Source organism: Anarhichas minor, unplaced genomic scaffold (genome assembly GCF_050575085.1).
Source record: "Anarhichas minor isolate MPS153535 unplaced genomic scaffold, ASM5057508v1 ptg000011l, whole genome shotgun sequence".
Classification (NCBI taxonomy): domain Eukaryota; kingdom Metazoa; phylum Chordata; class Actinopteri; order Perciformes; family Anarhichadidae; genus Anarhichas; species Anarhichas minor.
Genome location: NW_027466457.1, coordinates 483,407 through 505,228, shown reverse-complemented (window position 1 = coordinate 505,228; position 21,822 = coordinate 483,407). Strand labels below are relative to the sequence as shown.

The 21,822-nt window shown below is 43.3% G+C and overlaps 1 protein-coding gene across 1 annotated transcript; it reads left to right on the top strand.

Annotated features, from left to right (window-relative positions):
- The first annotated feature begins 4,212 nt into the window (after window positions 1-4,212).
- Window positions 4,213-18,989, top strand: LOC142947859 (uncharacterized). The gene is made up of 4 exons (XM_076089729.1): window positions 4,213-4,221; window positions 4,613-6,272; window positions 11,629-12,549; window positions 18,754-18,989. The coding sequence occupies exons 1-4, from the start codon at window positions 4,213-4,215 to the stop codon at window positions 18,987-18,989; spliced, it is 2,826 nt and encodes a 941-aa protein (XP_075945844.1).
- Window positions 18,990-21,822: the final 2,833 nt, after the last annotated feature.

Sequence of the window (21,822 nt, the reverse complement as noted above, 5' to 3'; positions counted from 1 at the left end):
ATATACAAAATGAATCGAAAGCCTCCTTTCACCAAACGTGAAATAGCTGACTCCCAAATAACATCACATCACCGCTGTACCACATGCACGCCAGATTTATTTTTACAGGGCACGAGCCAGATTTTTTGATAGTTGTAAAAGGAGTGGCATAGATTTACTGCATCCACAACAAATGTGTATGTATTCCTTTATGAGTTCTTTAGCTATTACTCACAAGGAGCTAGTTTGTCAGTGCTGTGTGTGCTCTTTCTGTGCTCTGTACTCCCGCAGTAATGAATGGTGCTGGTTAGACTATTCTGTCTCCGTCAGGCTTTTGGGGGGCCTACAGAGAAGCTCCTATAGGGTTTCATTAATCTGGCTGTCAGAAAGTATATGGGTGCTATCTTTTGTACAGGTCATGGTGGGCAGCTGTGTTACCACTGCCCTCTTCCTTGTTCTGGCTCTTCATCCCCTGACAGGGCAGTCCACAGGATGGTTGGCTGGCTGATTTGGTGGGTGGGCGCGTGGGTGAAGCGAGACAGAGAGGGCATAATGCATGGCAGGGGGCTTTTACTGTCTGCTCATAAGCCCGCTCTGTATCAATGAATACAAATGTTGTTCTACGCCAACTGGGATAGTCAGGGAATTCCAGGAATTCTCAGGAAATATCTTAAGTGATTTAGAAGTAGGCAAAAAAAAAAACTGCACATAATCTGGGACATCAACAGATATGTAAAACACCACACACTGTATAGGTATAAAGGTGTGTGTAACATTAAATACCTATTTCATGAGGTGAATAGTGTGAATGAATAACGTTTTTATTATGTGTCATGCATGCAACAATGCATGATGAGAGAAATCAGAATAAACACTAGTTGAATAACCCATCTCTACTTCTTAGTTATCGAACTATAGCTAAACTTTACCTCTTCAAAATTAAACAGCCATTCTGATTTTTGATCATCTGAACACCAGAATATTTCAGGAGTTTGTTCTCCCGTGTCATGGAAAATTGCTACTCTTATATAATCACATTATGAACTGTATAAAAGAAAAAAAGCATGTTTAACATCTGACTTTCATGTGATGTATAGTTTGTATGATCACAATGCCCACTAGTGTTTTTCTATACTCTCTTATAGATAATCTTTATTTTAGGTTACATTAGATAGGTCACTGTAACTGTTGGTTGCAGGCTCATGCAGCAATGTGTGGTGCATTCAGCTTTCAGCTCAACCATCCACATAAATTATTAACGCTTTTTAACTGCTGTTAAAAAGAAATATGAAATATGCACTTCTGATCTATAAATTTCATTCCAGTGTCAGCGCTCCATGGATTTACAATATTGCCCATCCATCCTAGCTGACAATATGCTGCAACTACAAAGTGAAAAGATTACACTTCCACCCTCCTGTAGATTAAATACTGAAATACAGAGTCCTTAGTCTGACTGCAGTAAAAATAACTGTAACCATGTTTGATATCGTCAGATCCGAAATCATCCAGAATGCACAGCTCCGATGGCTGGTTTAATTGTGTATGTGTCACTTTTTTTCTTTTTCTTTTATTGGCTGTGCTAAATCACACCTGCTCCTTGTTCGTGTACGCGCGGCCACACCTAAGAGGCGCTACTGTGACACGATGCTTAAAAACAATCAAGCCCTCTCTCAATCTGCACCAAAACGAGCCTAATCCACTCTGACAGAGAAACACCTGATGGCCCTGCATACCACTCCAGTCTCCAACAATTCCTACATAACCTAGTACACACACACACACACACACATACGATGAAGGTTTTATGCCTCCGTCTTATGCTTAGTCAATCAGAGGAATACCACTTTAACAAATATGAAGTGGATCTGGTTTATGCTAATATCCTCCGCTCACTTTCTCCCTGTCAGATATGATTAGGTCAGGCCGGTTTCCTTACATTGATCTCAGTGCAGAGCAGACAGGCTGCTCACACCAGCCGTGGCTGCAGGCGCGCTCGCTCTTTATCTGTTTGGTTTGGTATATTTTCATGACTGATTCAGGTTGCTATGGACCATAGGCAGCAGCAGGTGGCTCAGACTTGCTGTCAGACATTTTTATCTTGAAAGCCTTTATTTACATTAAATCTGGTAGTAGTCTTTGATTCAGGTTGTGTTTAGTTTGGGTTGCTCTTTTATTAAGTGCCTTACTCATGCTTTCAGCTAGCTGGCCATGGCAGACATGTGGCACACATGCATTGCTAAATAGTTATGTTTATTACCTTATTTGACAGGGACAGCGCACATTAATAACATTTCTAAAGATATGCCAGGCTAATTTTCATCTGTTGTCTCGGGGCAGGCAGTTGTTTAAATCACAGATGTTGGGAATAAAAGTGTTGGAAATACAATCGATAAAAGCGGTTAAAAAACAGAGACAGCCCTTAAAACACACAGAATCAACAGATAGCATGATAAAACAATGTTAGGCCCGGTGAAGTGTGGGTATTGTTTACAGTAACTATGGCAGGAGCTTGTTATAGTCACTGTTCAGCTCTTACACAAGGGATAAACCGATACCGATACCGATACTGGGCCGATATGGACTTGATTAGCTGGATCGGGTATCAGTGACAACGAAGCCGATCAATTCAATTCTATGTTTATATACCATATACTATATGCTATATATTTGTATACCGGATTTTGTTGCTGCTTTTAAAAATGTACACTTGAATTGTAATTCATGTTAAATATGTTTTGCCAAGTTGCTGGTGTACAATTTATTATTTTGATAAATTTACATCTTTGCATTTACTTCCTACATTTTTTTATAAAGTTAAGAAATCAATGTTTAAGTTGAGTTTGATGTTTCTTTACACATAAAAGAACGATCCCGGTCACTTCCACACAGTGAGGCTTACAGCTTATTCATTAAATGCTGGTATTGGATCGGTACTCTGTATCAGCCGATGCCCAACGCCCAGGTATCACTGTCGGGGCTGAAAAAGTCAGATTGGTGCGCGAAACATAATAGTGACAAATAAGACAACACAAAAACATCACACTGTTCTAGTGTTTACAAGTTTAATTTCTAATGAACCCGGCTCTTATTAATGTTGTGGAGAAGGAATGGCAGTTGGTTCTTACGTTACTGCAATAAAAGAAATGCACACACAACTATTCAGTATCTCAAGTTATTTGATGCTGCAGACGCGTATCCATTTGAAGTTCAGTTTGATCAATCATTATTGATTGGATGCAGCCTTCAAATTGGATACACTGTACAATATTACACATCCAAGGCTACAGTACAGTAATGACATTAATAGATTCAAATGCGATAATAGCTCAAATGACCGTAATCCTTGAGAGTTGGTGGGAGGTGGGGGGAACATCCTCTGCTCCCCCCCTCTGTTCAGTGCTCAGGAAGACCAGGTTAAGGAATATCAAGTGGATCTACTGTATTATAATACAATTTACTCACTTTTTTTTACTCAGGTATGATTAGGTCAATAGCAGGTTACATTGATTCTCTACAGCTCAGAGCAGACACGCTGCTCACACCAACTACCGTGGCCAGCCTGCCAGCTTTCTATCTGTGTGATTTTGTGTACATCATTTTCATGACTGACTGAGGTTGCAGTCCAGGATGATGTAAGCCTGTGTTAATTCAGTGTGGACAGTGCAGGCTTTGTTCTGTGCCCTTTGGTGCTGCACTAGAGCTGTGCCGGGCTCGCTTATGTGACCTCTACCATTGTAGCGCGATGTGAATTTGAAGCTTTGTTTTGCTGCTGCAGTTGAATCAAAAGAAAAAAAAAAAAGGGGGGGGGGGGCTGGAGTGAAGTGAAGCATATTTTAGCTTTCTATTTGGATATTCTTCCTTTAACTTCAGTTTGCATTTTTGCATCATCAAGTTGTTTATTTCCCTTAGTACTCCTGTGACATAATTATCCGGGTAAAGGTTTTATTCAAATATGCAATAGACCTGCTGAAAAAGCTTAACTTTAATCTTTTTTTTTTTAAGCTTAGATTTGTGAAATGCAAAGGAAGGGCAAGTAGAAGCAGACAGTCTTTGATGTTTGTGCTGCCTTAGTATTGTGTTTCAGTACAAAATGAGATCAAGACAAAGATTCTCACCTTACCCTTTAGTAAAGATGAGATATTCGTTGAGGAAGCCTTTGTGGTTAGACTTAATCAGCAGTTTCACGGTCTCTAACAATAATCTAAAACCACAAGTATACAACAAGACAGGATGACGAGAGTCAGAACTGACTTTGCTCTATTTCCTGACCTATTTGTTGTGCATCACTGGCATTATACAGCAGCTGCAAAAGTACAGATTTACACCGTTAATTGACAGCTCAGAGCCCCACTTACATTATACTCACCTGTTCATGCTCTATCTGAGCTGGGATTTTTTTTGTATTTGAATAATGTATTTGTTTTGGCAGAATTTGATTAACCTTAATTTTTTGTGTTCTTTTTAGGTCTGGGCTACAACAAACAGACATTTCATCTGAACAGCATGAATCAACATCCTGTTTCAACTGAATAAGTGCAAACAGTCAGCACACAGTTCACTGCTAACCTTCCGACCGTCCCACACACACACCCCTGACCACCATACTGTAACATCAGCCAGTGCCTGAAAGGACAGCTTCATTACCCCATCCACCCACCCAATTAGGAGCCAGATGGCGCTTCTGGCCAATCAAATCATGGATGCAAGGATTCTCAGCAGCATGAATGGGAGAGCAGAGCTTTCCCAGTTCTTGAGGGTCACCAATCAAAGCATGGTCTCCCAGGTAAATTCCACCCAGGATGACAGTCGCAAGAACAGGAAGTATCCCTGCCCGTTGTGTGGAAAGCGCTTTCGCTTCAACAGCATTCTGTCCCTTCACATGCGCACACACACCGGCGAGAAGCCCTTCAAGTGCCCGTATTGCGACCACAGGGCTGCCCAGAAGGGAAACCTGAAGATACACCTCCGTACTCACAAGCAAGGCATTCTGGGTAAAGGCCGTGGACGAATTAGGGAGGAAAATAGATTGCTTCATGAGCTTGAGGAAAGGGCGATAATAAGGGACAGGCAGACGCGGGCTGGTCATGTTGGCCAACAGCAAACATCCAATATAAACCAACTTCAAAAGCCCCAGCTGTTAGAGGCTGTGCCGACACAACCGCCATTCTTAACCATCTCTAGTGCTGCAGAGAGCCAGCCACACACATCCACATCTCCTAAGGTGACTCCCATCCATGATGATCCCATCCAGCCCCAACCCACCGGCTTCCGCTGCTCATTCTGTAAGGGAAAGTTCAGGAAGCAGCAGGAGCTTGAGCGCCACATCAGGATCCTACATAAACCCTATAAATGCACCTTGTGCGAGTTTGCGGCTTCACAGGAGGAGGACCTCATCGCCCACGTTGAGACAACGCATATAACCGCTGATTCGGGATCGGGGCAGAGGCCCGCCATCGGGGCCGGCGACAAGAAGAGGCCCGCTGGCGAATTCCCCTGCGAGGTGTGCGGCCAGACATTCAGCCAGGCCTGGTTCCTGAAGGGTCACATGAGGAAACACAAGGACTCTTTTGAGCACTGCTGTCAGATCTGTGGCCGTCGTTTTAAAGAACCCTGGTTTCTCAAGAACCACATGAAGGTCCACCTAAATAAGCTGGCTGCCAAGCGTAATCTCCCTGCTGAACATGAGACCTCTGTTAACATGGAGAACCTGACACAAGACCACCAGAGCAACCTCTACTCACAGTACATCACCCGAATTCACAACAGGTTCCTCACAGCTGAGAGAGCCGACCATCAAGATTATAGCCAGCTGCTCGCCACAGCTGGCGTTGACATGAAGGTTAGGGAGATGTTAGGGAGGATGATTTCCTCAGGTCCAGGCCCCTTGACAGATGCAGAGAGCTCCTCCTTACTGGGTTTAAATCATCTCCACCCTCCACTGAGCTCCACTAGCATGGACTATCTGCAGAAGGTCATGTCTAACAGAGATGCACTCAACAGCAGCAGCAGCTACCCAGGCTGGCAGATCATGACACCAGGGCTGCCTGTTGAACAGCAAATGTTCGGTCTTAAAGACCAGCAGCAGAGCTCCTCCTACCTGCCTGAGAGATGTGTCCCTGTAGACGATGGCAAAGTGTGTCTCAGCGACCAAGACACTCAGGCCATCAGCAGGCCCGGTAGCCCAGGCAGCATGAGCCGTCATGGGCAGAAAGAGATCATCACAGAGACGGGGAGCTCCCACTCTGGCAGTGGCCTTGATCATCAACCGCTATCTTCTTCTCCAGTTACAGGTAATTCAGTCATGGAAAGCTCTTTTTTCTGATTTTTTTTTTTTTTTTTGATTTTGATAAATGTGAGGATAGCAGGATATTATTTTCGTGCTTTCCAAAGTTTGACATCCTCAGGGTCTAATGAAGGACACTATCAATTGCATTATGGGAACTGTAAGATCCCTTGTTTATGGTCCTTGAACCATATTGCGTATTAAAAATATGAACATGTCTTCCTCTGCTGCTTCGATTTTGACCGTAATTTTATTTTTTTTAAACTTAAAAAAAATAAATTGGGCATTTTTCCTTTAATTGAACGCAGCGACGCAGAGATGAAATGCAACATGAAAGCCTTCGCCACCTGGATTCGAGCCAGAACAGTTGAGGTTTACAATGGTTTAATCTGTGTCTTGCAAGTCCCCCTTAACATATGGAATCACTGTTTGTCAGGTGTTTTTGCTAAGATGACAGACCTCATTACGGAGCTCTAATTAAATCAGTGTAGAATATCACAACAAAGGATCAAATCTCTGCATCTCATATAATCTTGTCTATATGTTTTCTTTTTAAAGTGGGAATATAGTAGCGAAGTGACAGCTGTGGCCTCATCTCTCTTCCCACTTGGTGTAGGTGGACATGAAGCGCAGGGTCAGCAACACCACCACAGATATTACTGTCATCCGCAAGGACTTTGTCTTCCTTTAAAAGATAATGGCATCATGTTGAATTGTAGGGATAATTAGTACCCTCTATTTTATATCCGTCACATCCCCACCCCTTGCCTACGGGGGCACAAGATGTTAATGCATGCCATCTGGTGTTTTTAATGATTTGATATATACCACCCAGTGATTTTTATGATTTGATCTACCACCTGGTATTTTTATTGATAGTCTTCTGTTCCACCTGGTGATTTGGATGATTCGGCTCTCTGGGTAAATGTCTTTCTTGTCATGGCATCCTGCTAACATGTTATCATGAGCCTAAATTACTGCTATAACAGCGTTGTTAAGAGAAGAGAAATAAATCCAAACTTTTGTTCTGTTTCTTCACCAGCTTACGACTGTGGTTATTTTCCACTGGAGTGCTGCTGTTATGTGCGTCCAAGTCTGCCGCGCTCTTGTGGGATTTGATCCAGCATCCTCTTAAATGATGGCCGTATAGCAGAGATAAATGGATCAGGTCTAATCTCATTAGATGTTTTGTTTCCATATTGTACACACATACTGGTATCTGCATATTTACATGTAAATGCTCGCCGTTTATGGCCAAATCCCTCTCTGGTTGCTCTTTAAGAAACATATTCAAGCTCTGTTGTTTTTACTTTCCCTCTTCTCCCCTATCTCCAAGACCATACGGTGTCACTTCCAGAAACATTTATGATAGCTGGCTAGCTGAGGATTTGAGTGCACACAGTTCTGGGATGGCACATTCAGTATCAGACTCTAATTTCAGTCAATATTAAGCATGGAAACTAATTCATTGTAAAGGTCAGGCGTCATTGCTTTAGTCAATGATGGATCCGGCAGGCTCTCGCTCCCCCTCTCCTCCTCTCCTCTCTGTTCTTAGTCTTGTGTAATGGTAGACTCACTCTGGGGGCTTAGCACCGCATTGTTTAGCTCTGACAATATATCCCAGAGACCTCTGCAGCTGCTCCCTGCGCTCACAATGACAGATTAATTAACACAATCACACGCTGCTGGCCCTGGCTCAACACACAGGTCTGCTGCGGGACAGATAGGTAAATCCTACACATATGGAGAACACGCACCACTTGATGAGGGTTTAATAACATGGATAAGTTTTTCCGGAGGTGGGGGGGTTGTAACTGATCAAGTCTGTCTGTCTCGACGGTTGGACGTGGAGGAAGAGAGAGGGAGAGAGTGAGTGTTTTCTAATTCAGGAGAGCAGAGATGCTGAGGAAGAATTACCACTGCCAGATGTTCAGCTTGAGGAACATTGATTAGTCCAGAATTACTGGCTGCATTATTCATAGTCAGCCTATGGTGGTCATGAAGTTATTGATGTTCTCAATATGGATAGCAAATATAGTACAGTCATGGCTGTCAGAGTGAGAGACGGCGTCTTTGCTCGATACATTCCAGATACAGTGCTGGATTTAGATTTTTAACTGCAGAAGCCCAGCACGTTAAATTAGAAATTGCGTTTTGATTTCAATAGAAGTGTCATGAATTACTTCTCTCAATATCTCACCAGGACTGATTTGAAAATGCACTTTGACTTTAATTATAATCTGAGATTAAGACTAACGACTCTTCTTAAAATGATAAACTAATGAAGGGTGCACGCTTCAGGCCTCTGACCTACATTGGACCAGTTAGATCCCGGCTCAGAATAAAAACATGCCGAACAAACGTAAAATGCTCTGACAGTTATTAATTAGTCCCATTCAATACTCTTAACCTTAAGGTCAGTGAGCAGACACCATGTAATGATGTTGTCCCCACATGTGTTTTGTCCCTTCTTCCCTGCTTTTAAACTTCTTTTACTGTAAGCGTTAAAGCTATAAGAAATGATGTGTCTTTAAAGCTGTGACTGGTAATACGAGCAGTGGTTTACCCAGAAACACAGATAAAGCAAGCTGCTCTACAGAGTGTCACTTTTCGTTTGGCTGTTCCAGTTACATCAGTCTATTCTTTGTGATTGCTGACAGTAAAAGCATCTTTTAACCAAACGGGTCCTTATCTAACTCGGCCCTGTGTCTGGCTCAACAAACTCAGCTTCTTACTCAGAGATCACAGTACAGCCTGACTGGTTTGTCTGAACTGATTACCTGTTGGCTTTTCTGTCTCCCTCTCACTTCTGTCTTTTAATCCTCTTTTTAATTATTATTGCAGATATGAGGCTCAAATTAAGCTCAAAATGCTTGTTTTCCTAGCATGCAGATAAAAAGATTTACCCAGGGAGTTCTGAACACCTGCCTTGAAATATTGTTCCACCATCTCCTGAATGCCATTTGGCTTAATTGACTTGGAAACGTCCCAAATGCGTCATTGACTATGTGGTCTAATTAATATTAATAATATATGCTATTATAAACATCAAAGAACATCTGGTGCCCCTGTTTTTCTCTCCAGTCTTGTGTGTTACTCCCTTTCCCTCTCTCCCTCGCTCTGTTTCATCTTAAACCAAACCAGCCACAATGTATCTCTGCTTTGCATTTCAGGTGCTTGATTGCATATATAGAAAAAGCCAAAACCTTACTGTGGATAGAGTTTGATATCTACAATATAATGCCAAATGCCTATGTAAGCATATAGTATGTGAGCCTGTGATTGCATTGACGGTGATGTATGGCTGTAAATCTTAAAGCTTATTTCCATATGAAATGAATCACTCGTCCAAGCCCAGCTGCATCCTTTTTCCAAAGACACGGCTCACTTGAGGAGTTTATTTACTTATTTATTTACCTTTCTCCTCTGCCTTTCACATCCAGTAAAGGCGGATAACTCATACGCATCACTTCATTAGTTGCTCTGTGTTAGGTGAGAGAGGCTGGAGTTCGTAATGATGCAGTAATTGGAGTTTTGGTTGATAAATCTAAGCTCTAAAATTACTCCCCTCACATAATGTGAGCCTCGGCAGTGTAAGTAAATCTTAAACTGATTAAGTTAGCATGAACCAGGCAATCACAAAGATGGCACCCGTCCAAACGAAGAGAAGAAATAGGCAGAGCCTTCGTTCTTTGTATTGTTTTACTGCTCTCATGTAGGCTGGCAAATGGGTTTAGGAAGGTCCACGCTGAAAGATGAGGTCAGATATATGTGTTTTCTGCATTCGGAGCTGGCCGGTAATGTCATCGTAATTCCAGCCGCAGAATAATTGAGATGTATGGCGTGTCTGACACCAGTTCCATTAAGCTGTTTGGATTTTTTTTATTTCTTACTGGAGACAAGGGTGTGGCACCGTTGAAGTCTCTTTCCCGCTCTCACACAGCCACGCACATTCATGCACGCACATTCATGCACGCACACATTAAATCCAACACACTGTACACACTGTAGACACACAAACTGTGCAAACAGGGGTGACTACCTTCAGTTCAGGGGCGCGGATTTGCCATTTCAGCAGTGATTTTTCAATTTCATTAGGTTCAGCTATTATTTAGGTAATATGTGGGCTTTGTTTTATGGTTTTTCGTACGTTTGAAAAGTCAAAAAGTCAAACAGCCCTCCTTTTACTACCATTCACCTCACAAAGGTGGTTTTTCCAATAAAGTTGGAAACAAAGTAAAGTAACAACTACAGATCATTAGATTTGGATTTACCTCAGAGAATTACCTCAGGGTCAGATCTTGAGGTGTATGAAATTGATATTTCTCTGGCGGGGATGAATCACCGTTGTAACTCAGACATTAGTCCATTAAAGAAGAACAATAAGGCATCACTATGCATAGAATTAAATTAATGGTGGTGGGTTTATCTCCCAATCCCAGACGCATCCCTAAAAGACACAGTATAATGTATGACCTGACCTTCAAATGCCAGGAGAGTGTTGGGCAATAAACTGCCAATATTTGTGGCTTAATGGCGTCGGATGACTTTTACTGTAATTGGAATGGCAGCGAAACAGCTGGGCTGTTTAAAGACAGTGCAAGGCTGAGGTCTCAGACAATCACTAACTCAAAATGGTCACAGGGAGTGTGTTTAACCCTGGAGGGAGTTTCTGTGATAGCTATAATGATTAAATTGTAGGTAAACAAAGGGAAGAAGACATTTAAATTACCTTTAATTAAAAGTTGTGGTGAGCAGGATCAAATCTTGTTTCCAGATGGATATTTTTCATCGGCTAAAAGGAGAAAAATTACCCTTTGTCATTCTCCACAATAACACACTTTGTACTCTTTGAATTATGGCTCCAACACACCATTTTTCACTAGTATGAAGCAAAAATAAACTCAGCTACAGTACATGGTGCGGTTAATCAGAACTGCTCACATGTTGGACTTCGTTATTTTTGACTGGGAAACCCACTTACTGGTTTTGATGGAATGAGGTTCTTGTCTGCGACATCTGCCTTGTTCTACTTGCTTTGAATTTGACTGTTTATTATTTCTGGAAGAATCTTGTTTGGTGTTAACATCTTTGGGTGTATTTATTGCACATGGTGGTGGCGTCCATACTGTAAAATGATGGATCACTGGAGCTGAAAGCTGATTACAAGCTTGATTTACTGCAGGGCAGCGCTTAAATCATTCAACTCAGCCTGGTGTGGGATTGCAACATTTTTCATGTTTAGACAACGGTTGTTGGTACATACTTTTCTCAGAACAGAGTGCTCAGTATGACTCATATGCACACAGTTTCCTAATTTGATTTGGATTGTGTTGTGTCTTTGCTGTTTTTGTCTGTGTTAGGTGAGAAAGTCTACAGGTGTCCACTCTCCAGCGACTTCACCGCTGCACAGACAGCCTCCCTCGGCTTCCATCTGGATCGCTACCACTTCCCCCACTGGCAAAACAGCAGGGATCTTTCTTCTCCACTGCAGCCCACCAGCAGCAGCAGCTCCAGCCCCAACCCCAACCCCAAGCTCAGACCCAGATCCAGGGAAGACTGGAGCCCAGCCCACTATCTTGGTCTGGAGAGCCATGGTGAAAACGCCCTGCTCATCAAGCAGCCTGACCTTACTGACAAAGAAGCAGGTGTAGAGGGCTCTTTATCGGCTCAAACCAGGAAGTCCCAGTATGAGCCTTTAGATTTGTCTGTCAGGCCGGAGTCTGTCATGTCTCATTCGGGCATATCTCCGGCTGTACTGGTACAGATGTCTGGCGTTTTCAGTAATGGACTCTCCTCCTCCATTACCCGCCGGCTACAAAGTTACTCTAACACTGCAGCTGAACTCGGCGTGAAACCTGCATATCAGTGTGACCTTTTGGTGCAGGGAACAAGAGAAGAGATGAACGCACAGAATGCCGGCTCCACAGGTCACGACGGTGAAGGTGAATTCGAGAAATCAGAGCTCGGGAGGGGGGACGAAAATGATGCCAAGTGGAAGATGCTGAAAAATAATATCCTCGAGTCAGAGGAGCTGGGGCAGGCTGATTTCCAGAGTCCTGGCGAGAAGAAGCACGAAACACCCGGACTTTGGGGCAGAGCTGTGGCTGAATCTCCCATCTCCTCTCTGGAGAACTTGACTCCAGGACAGGCGGATCAAGTCCAGCACCAGGGCGGCCTGCTCTCCTTCTTCAGATCCCAGGGGAACCTGAGCAGCACACCTGCCAGCGCACACAAAGCCAGTCTGAACGATGGCGGGAACATGGAGAAAGATGTTGCATCAGGTGAGCATCTATATCATGTATGTTAAATGCAGCTGTCACTGTTACCAAGATGAAGCCAGGGTGGCATTAGCATTTAAAGGTGTCTACTGCCACCTAGTGGACACAAGCTGGTCTTTGCTTTTCTTTCCCCATCTTGTTATCTCCTTTCAGATGCTTTGTATATCACCCCATCTCAGTGTGATAGACCACTGCAGATGGCCATATAACAATATTACAGTTGGCTTACTTAATTCTAAATATACGAGGCTGACTAGCATGCGTGTCATTGTCAAGGATGCTGTTACAGAAACTTTTAAAAAGAAAACGTTTTTGGCAGTATCTCCACCATCATCACCTGACAGAGGAAGTGTAAAGAGTGAGTGTGAGTGTGTGAATACATCAAGCCAATTACAAACAACACACCTCCTTTAGCACTTCACTTTTCTTTTATTTTTGCTATCTCTTTTCTCAAACGAGGGCTGAAGAAGACACAGGTGTGTGGCACTGATTACCCTACACTTTAAAGGATGATATAATCTCCCTGTGTGATAGGTTGCAAATCACCCAAACCAATGGAAGCCCACTGATGGAGAGGCTTAAACTCTTGTGCTGGTGTGATATGCTCGCTGAGTGCAGATTTAATAATGCTGTCTCTCAAGAGAGGGAATCCAACAGCTGGGGTCTTTGATATGCATGTATTATGAGTGCAACATGATACACCTTCCCTCTGATCCCCCTCTTATTCAGAAACTCAATATGTTCATGTGAAAGACAGGAAAGTGCCTGTCAACTCCATTAGGGATTAACATCTGTTCCCTTTCTTTATGATTCCAACAGCAAGATGTAGTTTTCTATTTGATTGTACAGATGGTTATAATAATACGCCGAAAAGCACCCCTCTCCTTCAACTCCTGTCATGGCCGCCGCACTGTTCATGTTTCTTTCTTGCTTTTATCGCGTATATAAAGTCACTTGAATTACAAAAAAAAGACAGGCATTTAGAAAAGCTGAAAGCTTTGAGTCGTCGTATTTGAACAAATCTCATATTTTAAATTCCTTTAAAAATCTAGCAACAATTGACATTTCAAACCTTTTTTTTTAACCTCATACACAGCACATTGTTCTGTGACCATCGTTTGTGTTTCTAAGCAATCTGATCAATGTATTTGTTTCCTGCTCGGAGTTATGTCAAGCATCCCGTGCCTTTTTGTTTGCTGCAGATTGATCCTCCATATTTTTCTCTCTCCCTGAGGAGGAAGATGTAACAGACACAATAAACACCTGTCAGTCAAACTGGACACTGAGATGAGTAACTGACATTGAGAGTCCATTGAGTGTCCTCTAGAACTGAACTAAGCAGGTGGCCCGGCAGGCTGTCCTGTCTGCAGTGCTGACCAGGTGGCTTTGTCACGGGGCTGTCTCCTGTTGCCCCCATCCTCTCCATACTGTATGGCACGTCGAGTGGCATGGTGACATATTGCCGGGCAGTTTGGACATGGAGTGATGTGTTTGTGATGACAGTTCAGGTCGGCTCCAATGTGCCAGCAGTGGTAATTGGCCAGATGGTGACCTCTGGTTGAACCTGTCTGCATGCTCATTAGTCTCACTGAGCCCTCCCTTGTGTGTTAAACAGAAACTCTCATCTCCGCACTGCTTTGACTAAACCACTAGATGGCAACATTTACCACTCAACAGTTACGCTGTGGTAAAACCTGTAAATGTTTCTGTACCAGGTATTATGGCACGCTTTCATTTTTCACAGGCACAATTAGGACAACTATTTTTGAGAACACAGTCATGTGGTGCCAGGGATGCCTCAGGGTTCATCCAACTTTAAATCAGTTAACCAGTAAACTAAACCAGCTGTGTCTTCTGCAACATCAGACCAGGCCTCTCAGACGCATGAGAACAAGAGAATATGAGAAGATCGATAAAGAAAGGATTAAAAACGAACGAACAACAGAGGACAGAGAGGAAGAAAAGGCCCCGATTTGAAAGGTTGAAAGGGGTGAGTTATTATCTCATTGTCTGACCTCTGCATACCCTCCGCGGAGAGGGTGACAGAGAGCGAGAGAAAAAGGAGAGAGACAAGGAGCGAGAAAGATCACCATAGATGGAGATAGATGGAGCGACAGCGAGGTGAAAGAGGAGCGGTAGTGCGGCTGTCTCCATGAGCAGATGTCGTTTGAGGGCAGCGAGAGGGCAGCGCGGCCTGCCTTTGTGCCGTGCTTCTCCCCATAGAGATAATGAAGGGTGGAGCACTGGGAAGGATGTGCAGTCATCACTCACTGTCTGTGTGCCATCAGAGCTCAGCCCTGTGTCATCCGTCACCATTCAGCTCCTCTGGCCCCCGTCGGCCCCGCCACTGTCATCATGGTCATTATCTCAGCCTATGACACACAACACACTCTCACCGCACACACACACACACACACACACACACACTCACACTCACACGCGGGAATTCATGCGTACAGGTGCAAACATATACATGTGTACAAACTAATGCAAATATGCACTAAAGTCAGGCAGGGTATGGTATTACATTTTTTATACAGTGCCTATACAATATTTGAGTTTCAATACTAATACCATACTAAAATTGGTTTTGATAGCTTTCTCTGACACAAAAGAAGCCAAAGTTCTCAAATGTTACATATAGGTTAAACAAAACCCATACAAGGGTTTTCAAAGTCTTCGACTGTGGGCTAGTTTTGCTCAACTCCTGGATGCCTATGGGATCATGATTATGTTATTTGATCCCATAAACACTCGACAAATGAGCGAAGGTAGCCGAATAATGCTGTTTGACATGACGTCCGACTACACCAAATACATAAAAAGAGGTCTGTCATAAGGCATTTATTTGTTTCTGACTCTGGGAAAAAAACACTGCATCTCTGAACTATGTCTTTAACCAAATCACATGATCTTCTATGATCTTCTTTTGACAACTAATGTAATAGCTAATGGGAATTTTTGTTTTCACTCACTTTGGAAACCTGATTTTTAGAAAATAGTCTGACCAGAAGTTTACAGACTGCTACTCTGCTACTGACACATTTGGTTTCGTACCACAATATTCTGAGGCCAGTCCCAGCCCTACTCATGGCAAGAGAAGGTTACTACCTAAAGGAATAGTTTAACATTTCGGAATATAGGCTTTTTAGTTTTATTGCCGAGAGTTAAATGAGAAGACACCACCCTGATATTTGTACATTAAATATGAATCAACAGCCAGGAGAAGGTTAGCATATAGCTAGCATAAAGAAAGCCTGGCTCTGTCTGACGTTAAAACAATCTGCCTCCTAGCACCTCTTACGCTCACTAAAAAATACATTATATCTCCTTTGTTACATTTTTTTACATAAACTTGAGAGGTAAAATTACACATCATGGTTTTACAGAGAGTTACGTACTGGACGCTTGCGTGGTGGTTGCATTGATTGCTAAAAGTAAGTCTGAGGAGGCAAGAAACACAAGTGGTCAAACGGTTATATGGTTTTTAAACAAACTCCGAGGTCAGCTTAACTTTCTTGAGAGACTAAGCTGAACGATAGAATTACAACCCAAACTGTCTGTTGTAAACATCCATCACAGTTTATGACTTCCTGGTTCATCTTTGACCTAGCATACATGCCATAGTTGTGTAAGTTTCCTGTGATTTTCCTCAGATAATCTGGCTGTACTGTTAGCTTGTTTACAATCTGTCTGACTGCCCGTGTTTCTTGTCTGACTTCGTTATAGTGATGTCGCCGTGTTCCCAGATCTCAGCAATAACTCCGGTGAGTACAATGTTATCATAACAGATGCAAACGATGGCCAAAATTACACAAGACCCAAGTTGTAATAAACCAGAACTGTCCTTTAATACAGTCCAATGTCAGTATTATACAGAGTCAAAGTCAGTAATCATTCATTCTGTTCTTCTTCCTTCACTCTTTCTCTCAACACCACACAATTCCACCCCCCTCATTTCCTGTCCAGTGTATTTTGTGCATCCGTGTGTGTGTGTGTGTGTGTGTGTGTGTGCGGCTGGTCTGAAACTGTGGCTCGAGCAGCCTATGAATGGAGGATCATGTGGTGAAGAGATGGATGGCTCCGAGCCCACTGCTGTCTCCTCTAATTGTAAAATATTAGTTACATTAGACTGTTGCCTGTGATTAATGGAACTTATTTGGAGGTTGCCCTCTCTTGGACCTCCCCTCTCCTCTGGTGGGAGGGAAGAAAGAACAGCAGACCCAGGGAGACGATGGGGGAGAGAAAGAAAGGCGAGGGGGGGAGACAAGCAGGGCAACAAGCGACTGATGCAAACGCGAGACCTTTTGGCTCATTATTAACTGACTTTATGAAAGTGTAATGGGCTACGGGATTGTTCACATCATCTGAGTGCATTTACAAGATTTTAACAAGATTGAGGTAAATCTGTTCAGTCTCTCAAGTTACAATAGATGTGTACAATTTGGGAAATGTGGGGTTTTTCTGTTCCCTATGCGCTTATCCTTCTTGACGGACATTTTATAAGTGAGATTAAAAGATGCACAGAATCAGAAATGTTAATTATTTGCTGTCCACCCCCATTTCCTGTTTTTCCCACTTCCATTGATTGAGGCTTGACAAAGAGACAGTTGAGTTTAACACCACAAACAGCTCTGTACCTGGATTTTGACAAAGCTTTTCTTTTACAATTGTTCCTCCCAGACAGCTCTCCCTTCCTCGCTCAATAAGACTACTCCTACACACACACACACACACACACACACACACACACACACACACACACACACACACACACACACACACACATACACACACACACACACACACACACACACACACAAACACACAAACACACACAACCCTCTGTGCCATCCTGATGATATTCAGATGTGTCAGGTCTTATCCTCTCTCCGACTGGTGTGTGTGAATGCCTGTGTGTGTCCTTTACGGCCATCAGGTTATTATACACCAACAGATGGAGCATTACCTTTTATTGCTCACACCGTCTGTGAGTTTTCCCACTTTTCCCCCCAAAAACACCTTTTTTATGTAGATGTGAAAGCGAGTGTTCAGCTGCGTACAGCTGTCTCGGCTCTGATGAGGAGCATGATAGAGAGGAATAGGCGAGGGCGGGGGTGAAAAGGCTGAGACAGCCCTCAGTTTTTGGGAAGTGATGTCAAATGACATCAGCACATAATGGTTTACTGTAACCATGAATCACAGAGAAACACATTAAAGTGTTAGAGGGGAAAAGAGAAAGTCATTATATGAAGTAACATCTCAGAAATAGCACAGCAGTGAACAAGGACACGTAACTGTCGAGGTAGACAGGTAAATGAGTCATCCGGCACAGTTTTTGTTTTGATCTTAGCTACACCTTCGGGCTGTGGTGTCATACTGATTTTTATTAAGGTCACGTAAACGTCTGGAAGCTATTAACGGTATGCTTTGTTGTTTGTATCTTAAAGGTACACTCTGTGCTTTGTCATGTAAATTCACATTATTTGTAGCGGAGTTATGTAGCGGGCGCTAAAGAGGGGGGACAGACAGGAAGTTTTGGCATGCCTTGCCTCCCAGCTGCAGACGTCTGTCATTCCTCAACTCAACACTTGTGTGTGTGTTTATTTGTCTGTGTGTGCATGTGTCCGTGTGTTGCGTGCAGGAAATATGTTACAATGTATTAGAACTTGCTGGCCTTTTTATAAAAACATGCCAGCCCATGAAGTGTCACACAGTGTTAGAAAGAGCAAATTGTTATTATGAAAACACGTTTTTAGAGTGTTATTTTATTTTAACATTTTTCTACAGTGACTCTAGCCCACTGTGACTAATAGGGAACTTGTTTAAGCCCCATTGCAACTTCACTGTGTGTGTGTGTGTGAGACTTTATTTCCCTCGGACATTTCAAAAGCTCAGTCAAACTTCTCACCTGCCAACATCTGGTCTAGAATACTGGAAACGTGACCGTCAAAATTATATTTAATATCCAGAATTGTAAACATAAATCTTTTTCACAAGACTCAATCTCACCCTGCTCATTTTCACAAAGCTTTTTCTCGATTAGCACCCTGTACTACTACAAAACCTCACTGAATGTGTTGTTTTGAGCCAGAGCTGTTGGTCTGTTTTGATTTGACTGGCTCACAGTGGTCAGCTGGGACGAGGTTTGAGCTCTCTAACTGTATTAAGTCTGTTCTCTCTGTCTGCCCTCTTCGTCTTTCCCAGCTCGGAAGCCGTTCCAGTGCAGGTACTGCCCCTACAGCGCCTCCCAGAAGGGCAACCTGAAGACCCACGTCCTCTGTGTCCACCGCAAGCCCTTTGACAACAGCCTCTACCCCGACCGCCGCCTCCGGCGCTCGCACACGCCCCAGAGGCCCTCCAGATTGCCTCAGAGCATCACAGGAGATAACCTTGTGCCGGGAAGAGACCAGATCGGCATGACATCGCTCTGTGGGACTTGATGTTGTCGTGGCAACAGCAGATACAGACAGTTATGATTATTGTTTTATCTTCGTGTCGAAGGGGTGATTGAAATTGTTAAAAAAAAAAAAAGAGTTAACAACCAACCTTGATGTACATTCCAGTGTTTACTTGAAGAGCCACAGTACGTATTTATCTGTAGCAAAAAAGCTGCCTATAATAATAATAAAGTCCGTTGTGATGTGAAAGTGTAGCGAGGGTATTTAGTGCCGTTCATTTTGTCAGAATTGTCCAAACGATTTACTTGTGTTTACACGCATCTATCAGTTCAACACTTGTCCGATAGGGAGAATGTACCGTGCCTGCCCAAAGCACTTGTTCTTTCATCCAGTAAATACCCTGTGTTACATTTTTGTAAATATCGCTCGATTTCCCTTCCAGTCCAGAAGTCTTGTCTATCTGTCAGGATATGGTGCCAGATGTTCGGGCTTTAATCGCGGCAGATGTAATGAAGTAGAATGTTGCACATCGGAGCTTCCATTTGTTCTGGATTCCACTCCAGGGAGAAAGCCTCTCTCACATATAATTATTGCCCATTAACTCCTATGCTTCATGCCCTCGTGCTGGAACAATGCTCAATTAAGGGGAACCAAGGAAATGGAAAAACTGCAGAGATGCATCGATAGTACATTCAAATCCTTTTTTTCTTACTTTTTTTTGTAAATTGAGTGGAACCAGCCATGTGTGTATGTACCAGATCTGCCCACTAGTATGAAATAGGCCCAATCAACACAGCTATCGTGTGCTGCCACGGCCATGTATGGTAATTTTAGCATGATCTGAGCTGCCTCAGCCTCCTGTGCCAAAAGCCTGCCTGTACACCCAGAGATCACCTTGGGCAGCTGTGTGCCTGTTCAGCCGGGGCCTTGTAGCCACAGCGATGTGACTTTGACTGACAGTCGGCCTGACAACTCCATTCATGCGCCACCTGCTAGCTGTCAATCAGGGTGGCCATCCTGGGGCTATTGACGGAGCTGTCAGCCTGTGTGAGATGTGTCTGTCAAAGCCCACCCACTCTGCCACTCTGTCTCCCTGCCTGGGCAGTCTGACATTCGTTTACTGTCCCCTTTTCATCCCGTCCATTTCTCTCTCTTTCTTCCACTCTGTGTCCGTTCGTCTCTTCCCTGTTTCCCTTCAGAGACACGCCAGCCCCTTAATCCCCGATCCAATCACAGATTCTTTGGGTACACGTTTGTCATCCTCAAACCCTCTGGTTTTTGTAATGGACTGCTTCACAAACACTTCTGCAGGTGACTCAGGCCTGATATACATGCAGTTTTATTGCTGCTTCTTGTATTTGTGTGCACCCCGTCAGCGCTCTACGCCACTACTGCCACCAATTCTTTCTCTACTCTCTTTTCCCCCTCAATTTCTCTCGCCGCCGTCTTCCTCCTCCTCCTCCTCCTCTGCTCACTCGACCCTTCATCTCTCTAGCTGACAGGTGACAAGGTCTGGGCCTCCAGCTGACTGGCTAATCGGAGACCTGTCATACCTGTCAATAGTTTTTCAGAGCCATGCCAAGCCAGATCAGGCCAGACCAGACCATGCTTGTGAGTTGACCAAGGGCACAGAGTTTTGTGGCGATTGGAAGAAATGCTCCAAAAACTCACAGCGTTGTGGAAATTCTGTCACTTGTACCCCTCCAACAGCCCTCTGGATATGGATCATCCCTGAGGCCTCATCCTGTCAAACCTCCTAATTAAGCGCAGTTTCCCTTAAAGCAGGGCCTTTAATTAATGCAGGGGAAGTTTGTTAATTACTCCTAACGGTGATGAATGTTTTAGTTAACGTCTCACAACTGTAGTCAATGTCATACTCAGGCTCTGTTACTGTTTTGTAAGGGCTCATCTTTCTTGCGTACAGCCCTGTTTTTTTTTATCGCTCCCGGTGTTGTTTTACGTTTGAACTCAAGGACTCATCGTGTCATCGCTTTATCTAAAAAGGCAGTTTGCATGTGATCAGGTCCTGTCATGCCTCCACAGCCTGATTGGCTTGACAGACAAGTGAAAAACACAGATGCCAAATTCCTGTATTTTATCCACCAGAGCTTTGGCTCACCTTGACCTTTTGCTGAGAATGACATCCTGTTTACCTGCAGTAAATCAATCCTCATTCTCTGACACCTATAAATAACCCTTCTCTAGAGAAAAGGCGGACATGCCATCTCATAGTATCTCTGATGGCATGGGTTTTACCTATCAACCCCAGATCAGAATCATCTCATTTGTCATTATGTCATTGAAAAATGCAAATTGGCTATATAGATATCGTCTTTTTATCTTTTGTTATTTCTTTCTTGTCTTTCCATTGTGGAAATGATCACCGTAATCTTTTGTTTTCTTCTTGTTTTCCTGTTCTTCATGCTCCTGATCGTTATCCCTCTCATCATTATTACGATTTACAGTTGCTTATCTGCAGACCATGTTTGAGGTCTCTTTCCCAACCTCATCGAGAGAGGCGGGCCATGTACAGCTAATCAGCCTGAATAAGTAAAGGAAACAGTTTGACAGGCCAGGTAATGAGAAGTAATGAATCACTAATCACAGTCTCTTACAACCCTTGGAGCACAGATGAAAAATTAAAGGTAATTAGCTTGCACAGTTGTGAAAACAATATTTAAGACTGTTGGCATCACATGCCACAGACTTAACAGATTTTCTCCGCCGACAACATACATCAACGCAGCGCTGAAGTCCTAATATCAAGCTGTTATTAGAAAAGCTTTCTCGATGTAATTTTAGTGACTGATCTGATCAGGGTATACAAGTCTCCCTTTTTTTTCCCTCTCTCGCAGGCAATCTGGCCAAAACGTGA